Source organism: Solanum tuberosum, unplaced genomic scaffold (assembly GCF_000226075.1).
Source record: "Solanum tuberosum cultivar DM 1-3 516 R44 unplaced genomic scaffold, SolTub_3.0 scf00062, whole genome shotgun sequence".
In the NCBI taxonomy this organism is placed as follows: domain Eukaryota; kingdom Viridiplantae; phylum Streptophyta; class Magnoliopsida; order Solanales; family Solanaceae; genus Solanum; species Solanum tuberosum.
The window spans coordinates 276,765-290,438 of NW_006238987.1; the positions used below are offsets into that span (position 1 = coordinate 276,765).

Here is a 13,674-nt window from a genome sequence, read left to right on the forward strand (position 1 = left end):
GGAAGAGGTCTACAAGTAATGAGAAACTTTGGGAGAAAAGAGAGTTAATTTAATAATATTGGAGTTAACAGCCTATAGGAAAATGGGGATGTATTCTTTAAGTAGATAAAGTCAAGGAGTATTATAAATTGATTAATCATCTATTGAAAGTACAATTTTCTCCTTGCCAACTTGAGAAAGTACATAAAACATGAATAAATATGATGCAATTATGTTGGGACAGTATGGTAAATAGACAGAGGATGGAGCTAGTCAGCAACAGAGAAGCTAGAATGTAGTATGATGACGATGTGGTTTTATGGACTGTAACAAACTTATCCACAAAACCCACGTTTTTTTTGGCCGAATGAATGTATACAATCTGCAGGCACAGGCACGTATGAATCTTTCCTATTAAATTTCCTTTCTTATTTTTTCATTCATTTGACATTTTTGCTAAATGACTACATAAAATAATATTAAAGATGGTGCATTGAACGAGGTTATTTTTTAAAAAAATTAGAAAGATCTTGGAATCATTGAGTTAAATTTGAATTTGTCAGACTATAATTTGGGTTAAAAAAGGAAAGAGACATTTCGTCCAATGACATTGTCCGGAGGAATTCTGTTGCTTTTCTTTCTTTACAATTTCTCTATTTATTTTAATCTCTAGTCAATTCTACCAACAAAGCTAGCCAGCTTAATTGAATCTTGGTTAAGTTTAAGTTTATCATTAAGTAAAAGGTTGAAATACATCACGATTCTTGTTCGAGAGATTTATTGGAAATTTCTTTCATTTTTGTCACCGTCTGCTCAAGCTAATTAGTGGTCTAGAGCCAAAAATAAATTGGAAGCTTAACTTTTATTTATTTATTTATTTATTTTCATTTTTGAGATGCAAAGTTATTTCTTTTCTTTTTATTGAATTTTTTTAATTTTTTCTATGGTCTTAAACTAAATATTTATACCAAAATATATCTTTTAATCTTGTAATCTTAAACATGTCATGTGGAAGTTAAATTTAAAGGTTGACAAAAAAAAGAAACATTCTATAATGTTTTGAAACAAAGTAAAAAAACAATTAAAATGAAAGGCACAATACAATTGTTTTGTTTGTTTGTTAAAAAGGACTTATAATAACTCTACTATTACTAAAAAAAATGGGTCCTCAAATTTGGGGACGGATATCTCATTTTTAAAGGGCATTGAGTCATCCTTCTGATTTTACTTTGAATTATTTATATTTTTAAGAATAATTTAAAAATAACTAAAAGGAAAAAAGTAAAAAGTAGTATTCTATATATATCTAAACGTTTTTTGTTTATGAATGTGCATTTCCTCAGTAATTCACTTATTGAAATGGAGGGAATATTAGTAAACCGCAGCTTTCAATGCTTCCAAAGAAGTGATAACTTTTGTAGTTGAAGAACAATTAAAAATAAACTTCTGACTTTTAAAAAAATTAAAAATAAACCTTAGTCTACAGTCTACTCAATAGGAGTTTCAGGTGAAATTTTCCATTTTTAATAAATAAACTTTCGGTTTTTTTTTCGCTGCAAATTCTGACTTCTTTGTTTTTCATTCTCTTTTTGTAATTGGCACTGGATAAATGCATATATTAAATTAAAGAGAGGCTTTCATTTCATTGTCAAAACTACAATTGCTTGAGCAACACAGCCACGATGAATATTTTTCTTGCAGAAGCCGAAATGGGATATATTGATGGCAGGGGATATCTATATTACAAATATTCATTAGAAAGCTTAATGATCGTGTGATCCCAAATCTTGCAAGTATTTCTCAAAAAGCCATTGTGATACATTAAGGGCATTTCCTGTACTTTTGACTGGGAAAACATTTCTGCTACTTTGCCAACTATTTGTAAGTTTGATCCACTCCCTCCTCCAAGCTTTCAAGTCGAAGCCCTTGCCTTCTTCTAAACTTTCTGTCAGATACTTAAAATAAATTGCAGCACGAGGGCCATAATAATCTCGCAATAGCCCACTCCAATACTTGTTACCTAGAGAAAAGGGGACGAAAAATGAATCAACAAAAACGTTGTATAAACTTATTTCCTCCAAAAGCTAAACCTCAATAGGTCAAAGCTTGGGAAGTATTATAGAGCATGGATATATAAGTAAGACAGGGCTTGGATGTTTTGCATACCATAGTCGCGAAGCAAACTGGCTTCCAGCTCAGTGTTATCGAACCACATAGTAATCTGAGTTCTTGCGTTCCATTCAAACTGCAAATTGCCCATTCAACTTAAAAGATCATCCTGCTTTAAGCATGAAAGGTGTTTTACGTAAATGACACCTCTACCTGTCTTTCCTGATCTTCATCTTGAGCAAGTTCCTTTGCACTCTCTATCCAAGGTCCTAGAAGGAATCCATCATGGCATCCTAAAAGCATATCTAGATCTTCCACTAGGCCAAGAAACTTTTCGCTAAGGTGTGCAACAGCATGCAGATCATCTAATTTATATGCTTCTATAGCGTCTAAGAATAGTTCATTTGCGTACTTTGCCAAAGCTTGTCTTGTCAGATCTATGAGGTCATACCTGAGAAGATTGAGAACAATAACCACTACCATCACGAAGTGAAAAAAGGAAATAAAGAAGGAAACTTAAGAGGAACTAGCATATCCAACCTGTAAGTACTGCTGTCAGATAGTTGATTTCCACTCTCCAGGAAAAGTTTAAGTGCATGTATAACTTCTGAAGTAGAATACCAAAGATGGGGTTTATCATAGGAATCATTTGGTTCTTCCAGAATAGCTCTTCTTAAATATCTTTTTCCATATTGTTCATGGACATCGTTTAGTACTGTTTGCAGTGTTGAAATGGAATTTGGATCAACATCTGGAAATGAAACAATAACATCTCTATTTTTGTCCTGCACAAGAATTACAAAGGAAATGCTCAACGTAAAAAAACTACTACTTTGAACATATAAAATAAAAGTCTTTGAAAGTATGATGATAAAAACAAGACTTTCTGGAGATTGATGCATGTTCCTTGTATTGGCAGCATGAGCGAGGGAGTGCATGCACATTTGGTATGTAGGAACCAGATCAAAGTTCGGAAATCAACAAAATATATAACCAATCCCTAATATCAGCAAAAAACCAAAGCTTATAACCATATCGCAAGTTATGTACAGAATAAAACTCCAACAATGTACCTACATAGTGAAGGACAGGAGAAGGAGAAGGAGAATAAACAAGTGAATTACTTTTCTGGGCCGGTAATATCAAAGTTCCTTATAACACTACTTCTGTTAGAATTCAAATCTTGAAATGAGGCACTACACTAGAAATCACGCAAAAGGGTAAGTAATAACCATGTCAACTTGGCAATAGTGCACAAACATACACAATGGAACTATCACACTATACTTATCTCCATCAAGAATTACCAGTTTGCATCCCCTTAGAATTTGAGGAGAGCATAAAGCTTAGGAGATTCTATTATTTTGTTTTGAGATGACACTACTTTTTGCATTTTCTTTTCCTTTTCTCCACTTAGCAACTTACACCATCCTAAATGTTCTCCATACATTTGTCCTGAATAATCTGTCTTAAAACCAATTCCACACATCGAATTGTATCTACCTAGCCCTTCAGATCTCCAAATATTTTTAGTCCCTAGGTGATGTCAGAGTATATACTTCAAGAGGAGCATATTTGAAAGATCCCACCTAATTATATCAGTTATAAACATGATATTATCATATGTCAAGTGAAAACAGTGCTTCCATTAATTTATATCATGTGTCTCTAAAGATACTTAAAATACCTCTTAGTGTAAGGACAAGACAAAGATACATAATTTACACACCTCAAATGGAAGAACAAGGCAGCAATAAGCAGGTTTACTTACATAAGCACCATCAGTGCAATTATAGATGGTATGATACAAAATATTCCAGGCATCTTGCATGGGCTGAACAAATCTCCCATAGCGTCTTCTGGAGTATAGATCTATCCAAGCCTACAGACAGTGTTTGATTGACTTATTAAGTGCCACTTACGCAACAGAATCATCATTTTAACCGATAACATATAGAAGTACTATGACACGAAAACATGCTAGTTTGAACTGCTTTGTCTCTCAAACTATAGAATTTGTCAACATAGCAAAATCTTGTAAACTTGAAGAATCTTGACTATGCTGTTGTCAAAACTGAAGAAGTAAAAGGAGAAAGGCTATTACATTCAATTTACAAAGCAAAGAACTTTGGACGCTTTCTTATAGCTAACACAGTTCTTCACATACATTTGCTTGAACTGATAAGTCAAAGGAAATTACTATTAGGATACACAACACAAAGGGTCCAATTTGACTAAAAAGGAAAAGATACAAAAGAAATCAAATGATAAACTCCAGCATTGTAAATAAAACCGTTACATTACCTTGACATCAACTGGGCTATGCTGAAAAGCCATTTCAGACATAAGATCGTACATCACAGGGTTCTGTTCAATGCCTTCCATTGACATCCCAACACCAACCTTTAGGCAAGAAAAAAAATTAAGGCTATGATACATGAATAAATTCGGTAAATAGAAAGGACTGAGAAACATGACAAATTGAATTACATGAACAAGATCCTAATAGATTTGTGAATTGCAGATCCAAATCCAACACCACCAACGGAACAAATAATCTCGTATAACTATTACCTATACCACCTAAGCTATCCTGTAATCTCTAAATCAATGAGAAAGGAAGCAGTAGACAGTTTTATTTTGAAATCCCTTCAGAAACATTCTCAGAAGAAATTGATGGAGTTGGACATGAGCATTGGAAGTAACTCAGCCGCATTGCCCAAAGATCCTAACAGATCAGGATATCAAAGATCCAAAAAATGGCAACCTACTTATAATTCTGTATTGGATACACAATTATAAGAAGAATGAAAACCTAATACGAGTACAACCAAACTTACCATGGTTGAGTTTTCACTCGTACAAGCTTCAATAGGTCCTGATCCCACTGCATCAAGAACTCCATACATTTCAACATTACCAGCAAAATTGTGTAGCATACACCTGAGATATTGAAAATAAAATTAATAAATACAAACCGAGTAATTTTAAAAAGACAAATTTCAGGTGGCAATAGCTAATATACTAGCTCCATTGATTGGAAAAAGGCTGAGCTAAGGCTGGTGAGAAGGCTTCAACCTCAAAACTCGGAAATTCACAGTATTTCATCTCTAGAATGAATAAGGCCTGAACTGATTTCAAGTCTTATAAGAATTACTGCTAACTACACCAGAAACCCAGATTATGAGACTCTTGCTCACCGGTTGAACTTTTATGGACTTCATGGTCAAACCTGTATGGCGTCTAACACTCTTAAAACCAAGGTCAGCCATGCTTATTATTGTCAGCAGCCTGACATGACATCATGACCTAGATTCGTGATGCATATAGAAATAATATATGCAACTACTTTCTGAGGATCAGTTCAGAATGTATTTTTTAAGCAAATCCATTTAAAATATTTTATTGAAACCAAACTAACACCATTCCAAGTCATTACATGAAATATATGACATATCCAGTCAAAAAGACAACTTTAAGATTAGTTCCAACTGAGACAGGGCGGATGAACTGAGTAAATAATATGCTAACTATTGGGAAGACTACATCAGATGCACAAAAGAAAAATAGCAATGTTACTTTCCATATGTATGGGATTCCATAGAACTGCTTTGAAGTAGCCCATATTGGTTTAACTTCAGCATAAAGATCAAGAACTATCAACTTGCCAAGAGGAACAGAATGTAGAAGTGCCTGAAAATAGTGCATGCAGATAATTAAAATTTCAACGGACACAAAGGCCAAATTTTGGAGCATTCTATAATTCATCCAAAACATCGTATTACCATTCCCTTAATATCAAACAGGTAATGGAAATATGCAATATGCTTCAGTTAATCAGCATGAACTCTTTTTTCTCTTGATAAAGTAACCAGCATGAACATTAGATATTTTTAAAGAGAGAAACAGAGACTAAGATAGACAACCTTCATCTGTGTAGGTCTCCAGAAAGGATCATAAGTGAAAAGCCATCCCTAGAAAAGTAAATGGAGATCATTGGTCAAAAATAAGAAAGAAGAAGCTAAACAAGGATAAAACATTTGATTCATCACTTTGAAGACAAACTGTGTGCGCCATGCCAGAGGAATAAACTAACACTTCTACAATTCAGGCGAAGTGAAGCCAGGATGTTAAATTAATGCCCAAATGAAGAACTAAACACGATTAACTAAATAGGATTTTCAAACACCAGTAGACATAAAATTTAGAGTTTTTCAAATCATTGGAAAATCTGCTACAGAGTTAAGCTTTTTTACCTGCATTAGCCAAACTGCATCTGAATCAGCACTTTGCATTCCTCTAAAGATTGTGGCCCCCAGAGAAGAGATATAATCTGGATCATCAACAGGAGGTGTGTTCTCATCAAAGGTATCACTGCAATAGATTGACATTTTCCAACTAGGATGAGACAAAGTTGGGCAAGGCTACAAAGATAGGCTATTTACCACATGTGACCATCACAATAGCTCTATGCAACCATGTCAGTTCTTGATTCATAAACAAAAGATGCTAGGAAATTGGAGATCATGTTGATGGAAAGAGGACTTTTTGAAAATGGAGATGAAGAATTAGTCACTTATGCTAGAGTTTAACAAGTTCTAAATATTTGAAGGAACAAAAAATCATGGAAACTAACCAATCTATGCCAACTAGTATCCACTAATACATGAAACTATAGAAGTAAAATGATTTTTCCACCTGACGATTATGGAATTGAAAAAAAAAAGCTTACCAATTATATATGTGGCTACTCCTTCCATATTCTGAACATCACGGTTGGCCCCAACAGAAAATAATAAAACAGAAAAAAGACTATTTGAGCTACAAAATTTTACAGTGACAGCATCCAAATAAGATTTGTGATTGGTCCAATGGTGATAGAAATTACTATATTACTATACCCTTTAGCTGTTGCTCAATAAATGTTTTTCCGATTTCAACAAACAAAGGATCAGTTGCATCAAGAAGATATGTGCAACACCATCTGGTATCACTGTTCACAGTAAACCTGAAACCGATAATCAATTGTAAATAAATAGCAGAAAATTGTGGCATTATGCTTATTCAAATTATGCACTTCATTTCTATCAACAGTTCAGGACTCAGGTACATGGTTAGGTTATCAGTTCTAGTACAGGTATGCCAATATTACTTAAACTTCTTCATAGCTCATCTCATGGTATATTGTGTTGTTTAATCGAATAAAAACCATAACTGGGTGATTTTTTTCATGATTGCATCACTTATTAAAAACAGATATAACCATCAGAAGACACCATTTCATAATAGAGATGTTTGTCTTGGCAAATCAATCATTAGAGAAACTTTAGAATTAACTGGACATCATACTTGAATAGTGTCCAATATTTTCAGCAAATTAAGAACTTCTAATCATAGTCATGTCATCATCAAGAAGGATCAATCCAAACTTTTTTTTTTCTTAAACTAATTTTTTTTTCATACAACATTAAGAAAAGATACAATTGCACAACAAGCTTACTTACCTATTCAAAAAGAGACACAGCCATACTATTAATTATTTATTATCAAAAGTGCTAATTAAGTGAACTTGGTAATTGACCACTTTAACTTTTAATAATGTCCTTATCTCCCAAGAATACAGCTTATTAGAAAAGGTGATCATAGTCAAAGATTGTGAATGAACTAATATAAAAAGACAGTGAACAAGCAGATCATAAAGAAAAGCGACATGTCTATTTATAATAAAATGCGCAACTTTCTTTCTCGAATGAGCAAGTCTGGATTCAAATATATCTCTAGCATTCACTGTTTGTTTTGCATTTCTTAATTACAAAGGACCAAGAAAAAATAAGTTGAAGATAGGATTAAGGAGAAATAACATAAGAAAATATGAATACAAGGCAAATCTTTCCAGCTAGCTAATCTTCTCTTGTTATCTCCACAATAAATCCAATAGAAAGATTGAAAGAATCCAAAGGAAATAAAGGGAATAGAATAGTAGATAGAGGCGTTAGCTTCTTTACATCACTAATCAAGTACTTTGTGTTAAAGTAGAGGTGCTAGTATATACCAGTTCCCCAGACGACTTATCTTTGCTGATGGAAATACACGCTTCAGTGCTGCCGGAACATTTCCAGAAAAGGCTGGAAGAACTGAAAGATGCAACGAAATCAACTTAACAATACTTTACCGAGGCAACAGCACACAGAGGTCAAGGGCACACTTTTAGCTTATACAGATTCTAATTATTTTAAGCAATTCCTTAATTTGTTTTAATCAATCAAGAAAGTGTTAGGAATTAAACAAGAAACAGATTACCATGATCATTTGATGTATAAGGAATTCCACATGAAGCAATAAATAATTGTATGAAAGCTTAACTTTTGTATACGAGAGCAACCTTATAGCTTACTTTCATCCTCATATTTCTCTTTTTTAGTAAAAACTGTGCCTCTACTTCATCAAAATTGTATATAACTTAGATGCATGATCAACTTCTGACTCCTTTCTACCCAAAATATGTTTTGATAATAAGCCTTTCTCCGTTAGGATAAGCAAGTGAGTTCAAGAATGCTTTAAACACACCATATAATTAATAATTGTACCTGGTGTCATCCCAAGCTCATACATTCTACCAAGAATTTTCTTCTGCAGAATGAGTTGCTGATCCAACCAACTTTGCGGAAGTGGCCCACCCCATCTATGATAGATGCATTATGTTTGAAAATTCAAAATAACAGAATTATAGTAGAAATAAGAACACACAGGCCAAATTGCTTATGAGAGAAGTAACTATTGAACCAATGAAACAAAGTTGAATGCCAGAAAAAAAATCTGTTTTATGTTGAAAAGCAAACTAGCTCCTGAATGACTAAGCATTGAAAAATAACACCATCAATTTCTGTGAGTTATTTAGGTAATACAAATTTTCAATTTCTACAAGATGAATTTATTGCAAAAACTTCAACTATTTGATTGCAAGCATGATGCAAAAAGAACTCATTTCTTCAAATGAAGCACCATTCCCCCAATTTTGATTAAGCATAACTATAATGACATGTTATTAGACAAGTGAAAATATTAGATGCTTAAAATGGAGTTTACGGCATTTGTTCTAATTAGTTAGCTGCACATTGGCAGTACCAAGTGAATTTGTCTTTCCTCTATTTTTTCAGTTAACAAAACACCAACTCTTGGGACTTCAATAAATTGTATCGATAGGTGAATGACTTGAAGCTCACTTATGTAGGTTTCCCATACGTGACCATGCAAGAAATGCTGGACCACCAAAGAAATCATCCAGATTTGAAGTGCTAATATTGAAGTTCTGCACAAATGAAAACCATTCATCAAATATATAAGTACACAAAATCAAGGTGTGTACCTTGATGTTTGGGCCAGCTTGCTCACATCTCAACTATTTTACTAGGTACCTGCTATCTTTCACCAGACCGGATAATTCTGCCTATTAAGGCTCAGGTAGATGCGAAGAAATCACCTAATATTCTGTCTCTGTTGGAATTTGAACCTTGGGCACCAATGTTTGCACCAACTTCATTGATCACTACGCCACATCCTTGGGTACTCCAATGAGTCTTCATATTATACTTAAGTTCAGATGTCTCAACATGTTCTACATTAAGCATATATCCACTGTAGCAAACTGAAGACTTTACCAGACAAGTTGAAGTTCTAGAAGTATCTTCAAATGAAGCAGTAGATCACATACTGGTAAACTTTAAAGTGTCCAGAATCAGAGATATCATAAAATTATAGACGATGATCAATTTCATATCATCAACAGTAGCATCCATATAAAGATTGAAGAATTTGATTCTTCCTTCATCAATGTACTAGCCAAAGATAAGGGGTCCATTACATCAATGCTAGTTCATTGCTTATTCCATTGGTCATATAACCTTACTAAGTTAACTTAAGCAGCTTTTTGAGTTTCTGTACCAAAACTTTTGACTTGAACCTTTCACCCAACATCTGCAATTTTTTTACCGAAACTATCTCTTTGAACAGACTCCATTAGAGCCTCTTTCCTTTTTGATCGTATGATCTACAATTACATAATTGCTCCATACTCCTAAATGAGTCAACAATTTTCCAAGTTCTTTTGGATAGAGCTACACAGTCTCTAACAGGCTTAGTCAAAATATCCTCTGAAGAAATTGTAACAGGAAATCAGTTAACTCACTAATGGATTTTCCATATGAATTAATCTTGTGAAATGAAAGACTCTCAATCCTATGTAACACAAAATCAGTACGATGAACTAGAATCTTCAACTAAGACAATCAATATGAAACTATAGCCAAAGGAGAATACCTTGAAGACCTTTTGCCATATAGCTTCTTGCCCAGTGAAAGCCAATGGCAAGTTGATTCCCTGGAGAGCCATCCAGTCAATCTCCTTTTCCCATCTTTTCCAATCCCACCAAGCAAATGTATCTAGAAGAAGAAATCAACAAACGTTTAAAATACCTCCTGAGCTGGACTGTCTAAAAAGTAAAAGAAAAGCTGGTTTACAGCTTGAAGTGACAGCATTCTGGTAATAGCTCCAAGGAACAGGTCTCTTTACTAACACTCCTGCATCTTGAACAGCAGGGAGAGAGCCAGGATCAGGTACAGAAGCTAATTGTGCTCCACCTGTTTTGCTCCATGATATATGTGCTCCACACCAATATTTCAAGTACCAATGAACACCTGACAATATATCTACTGCTGTGGTTCCACGAATTCTGTGTAATATTCGGATAGATTTACTAATAGAGTTCCACTTGTGAGCAATAAGTTACGTATAAAAGAGATTCAGACTTGTTAAATCTAAAAAAAAAAAATGGAGAAAAAACATTCTTCTTTGTAATTATGGTATTATATAAGTTCTGCTACAAATGACATAACAGAATTGTAATGGTTCAAAAACAATATTAATGTTTAGCACAAAATGAGCTCATAAAGCTCTCTACATACCAGACTCATACGTAATACATTTATGTTAAGAGGTGAACTCAATCAACTATCATCACTATACAACAAAACTGGCGCGTGAAACTTTATACTACAGAAAGGAGAAAGAAACACTAATATTTGGTTTTTACAGAGATAAACAATGAAACACAAATTTGGTACTTCAAGGATATTGTCACCGTAAACTACCGTAATAAATAAAATTGCAACTTACAGAATTTCAGGAGAGCCATCTCGAGCTAAGCCAGGGTGATTGCTTATGTTGAAGCAAAATTCTCCACCACAATGTTCCTACAAATGAAGCACGAAAATGTTACACAATTCTCTTTAATTTGCTGCTATCATGGAGTATTAAAATTTTAAACGAACAACTAGTAAAACACCTTGGGAATGATGTGGAACTGAAAGCTCGAAAAATGTGAAGGAATTAGGCGATTAAGAACGCCGTAGGCGGTGGTTAATTGGACTGAAGAAGGTGCTCGTTCACGTTCCTGAATTTCTAGAAGCGGCGAAACGTAGTTGACTCCAAGCGTCGACGAATTAGCTACGGAAAAGATGAAAGCGCAGAAGAAGATGAAAATTAAGGAGGAGATCATGGATATGGAATCCATTGCTGAAATTGAAAGTTGTTGAATTGAAGTAATGGATGAAGAAGACGTTTATAATAGTGGAAATGTGAGACATGTTCTCGTTTTGTAGTGAGAAGAAAGAGTATCAATGGAGTGGAAGTTAGAGGAGTCGAGACAAATTTTGCAGGCCAAAGGAGTATAGAATGACAATTCTTTCTTTTTATATATAAAGGGGCCTAATGACAAATGATAATTCTTTTTTTAAAAAAAAGAAATCAAGCGCCAAAGGTCAACTATAAGAAAGATTGATTTTAGTATTTTTGCCTGCAAAATAATACTCCTTCGTGCCATCTTTGAATTTCGATATTTTTAAATAATTTTTTTTTATCATAAGTTTTTCAAAAAAGGGTCAAAATTATTTTTGAACTTTTCAAAATAGTTTCACATTTACCCTTTGTTTATTTTTTTGGATCAAAACTATCATTAGCGTCTATATTTTGGACTACAAATGCCCTTCAAATGTCATACTTGCCATTTGAGTTAACATGACAGCCTACCTAGCAGTCCAACGTAACAAAAATATTCAAGCAATTTTCAGTAACATTCAATTAAATCTCTTCAAACTTTTATACTTCAAAAACCCAATAGAAGCTAAAATTTTCTCATCAACAAACTTTCAAATGAGTAGTTATTTCGAGTTTCAACACACAAAGAATGACTTCAAGAGTTTTTCAAATATTATTCAACCTTGGAATGAAAATTTCATCCTCAACTCTAAAATCCAAAACAATGAGCTAGATCCTTCAACACGACAACTACAAAATCAAACAAACTTCAGCACACTTCGAAATTGGAGTTTTGAAATTCGGACAACTCAAACAAGAACAATGAAAGAACTATTTTTGATTATTTTTTTTGTGATGGAGCTCAGCAAGAAAGAACAACATTATTAAGAGAAGAGATTTTTGCTATGTCGGATGCTTAGGTGGACTACCATGTCAGGTCCATCGGTAATGATAATCATTATAAGAAAAAGGTGAATTGCATGGGGATTTTCCTAAGGATTAGTATGAAAATTTACAGAAAAATAAGTTTTCTGCGGATTTTCATACTAATTCGTATGAAAATCTCCATGTAATTCACAGTTTTACTGTAGTGAATGTTTAAAAGACATTTGTGGTCTAAAATATGGATGACAAGGCTAGTTTTGATCCCAAAAATAAACAAAGGATAGCTATGAGCTATTTAAAATAATTTGAGGGTAATTTTGACCCAATTCTCTTTTTTAATATATCTCTTGAATAATTAATTATGGTGACTTATAATACATATTTGGATGTTAATTCTGTTTTAAAAAAATAAAAAGATTTCAGGTTTAAACTCGCAGTCAAAATATAAAGGGAAAAGGGATAAATATCCCCAAAATTATCGTAAATGGTATGCAGATATCCTCCGTCATACTTTTGGGACATTGATGCCCTCTGCCGTCCAAAAACTAGAGCATATATGCCCAACATATCTAGCGGTAGCTTAAAGTAAATCCTTGAATCTCAATCTCTTTGCCAAGAGAAACTGGGAAAAGTTGATGGGACCTGTTGTGAACTCAATGAGCGACTTGGCGGATGGAAATTTGGGAAATTGAATAATTATTTGTGGGACTCAGGTGGAGTGTGGGCGTGCTTAGTGCGTGAAAATACAACTAGTTATTACTATACAAGAGGTCGTAAGAGCATATTCAGGTGGAAGTTGTTATGTGTTGTCTTTATTTTCTCATCTCTGTTCTTCTATATTCTCCTCCTTTATGGAGTATATTTCTATTGTTTCCTATGCAGATCATTTTTCAGAGTCCGGAGCCTAAAGGGCAAAAAAAATGGTCAAAAAATTCCAAAAGAGCACATCACTTTTTATTTTTAGCCAAAAGGGCAAAATCGCTGCGTCAGCAGCGATTTTCCTCTGACAAAATGACAAAATCGCTGCCCTAGCAGCGATTTCGTCTATAAAATTATTTTTATTTTTTTTATTAAAAATCGCTGCCACAGCAGCGATTTTGTAAAAAGAAT

General features: G+C 33.8%; 1 protein-coding gene across 1 annotated transcript; it reads right to left on the reverse strand.

The window, feature by feature from the left end:
* Positions 1-1,621: 1,621 nt before the first annotated feature.
* On the reverse strand, positions 1,622-11,794 carry LOC102580602 (alpha-N-acetylglucosaminidase-like). Its single transcript, XM_006345119.2, has 19 exons — positions 11,429-11,794; positions 11,260-11,336; positions 10,605-10,816; positions 10,405-10,526; positions 9,312-9,397; positions 8,676-8,770; positions 8,141-8,222; positions 6,990-7,096; positions 6,821-6,851; positions 6,345-6,462; positions 6,015-6,062; positions 5,660-5,781; positions 4,929-5,031; positions 4,393-4,491; positions 3,860-3,970; positions 2,629-2,873; positions 2,302-2,539; positions 2,146-2,224; positions 1,622-1,999 (listed from the first exon to the last, which is right to left on the reverse strand). Exons 1-19 carry the CDS (start codon positions 11,654-11,656, stop codon positions 1,743-1,745), a joined length of 2,460 nt encoding a protein of 819 aa, XP_006345181.1. The 5' UTR covers positions 11,657-11,794; the 3' UTR covers positions 1,622-1,742.
* Between the last annotated feature and the right edge of the window lie 1,880 nt (positions 11,795-13,674).

Bases quoted from the DNA above. Each gene is read 5' to 3' on its own strand.
- LOC102580602 (XM_006345119.2), bottom strand. From the start codon at position 11,656: ATGGATTCCATATCCATGATCTCCTCCTTAATTTTCATCTTCTTCTGC. The intron at 6,852-6,989 runs GTATAGTAATAT...CGTGATGTTCAG, and splicing joins TATTGAGCAACAGCTAAAGG to AATATGGAAGGAGTAGCCAC. The intron at 3,971-4,392 runs GTAATGTAACGG...CACTGTCTGTAG, and splicing joins ATAGCCCAGTTGATGTCAAG to GCTTGGATAGATCTATACTC.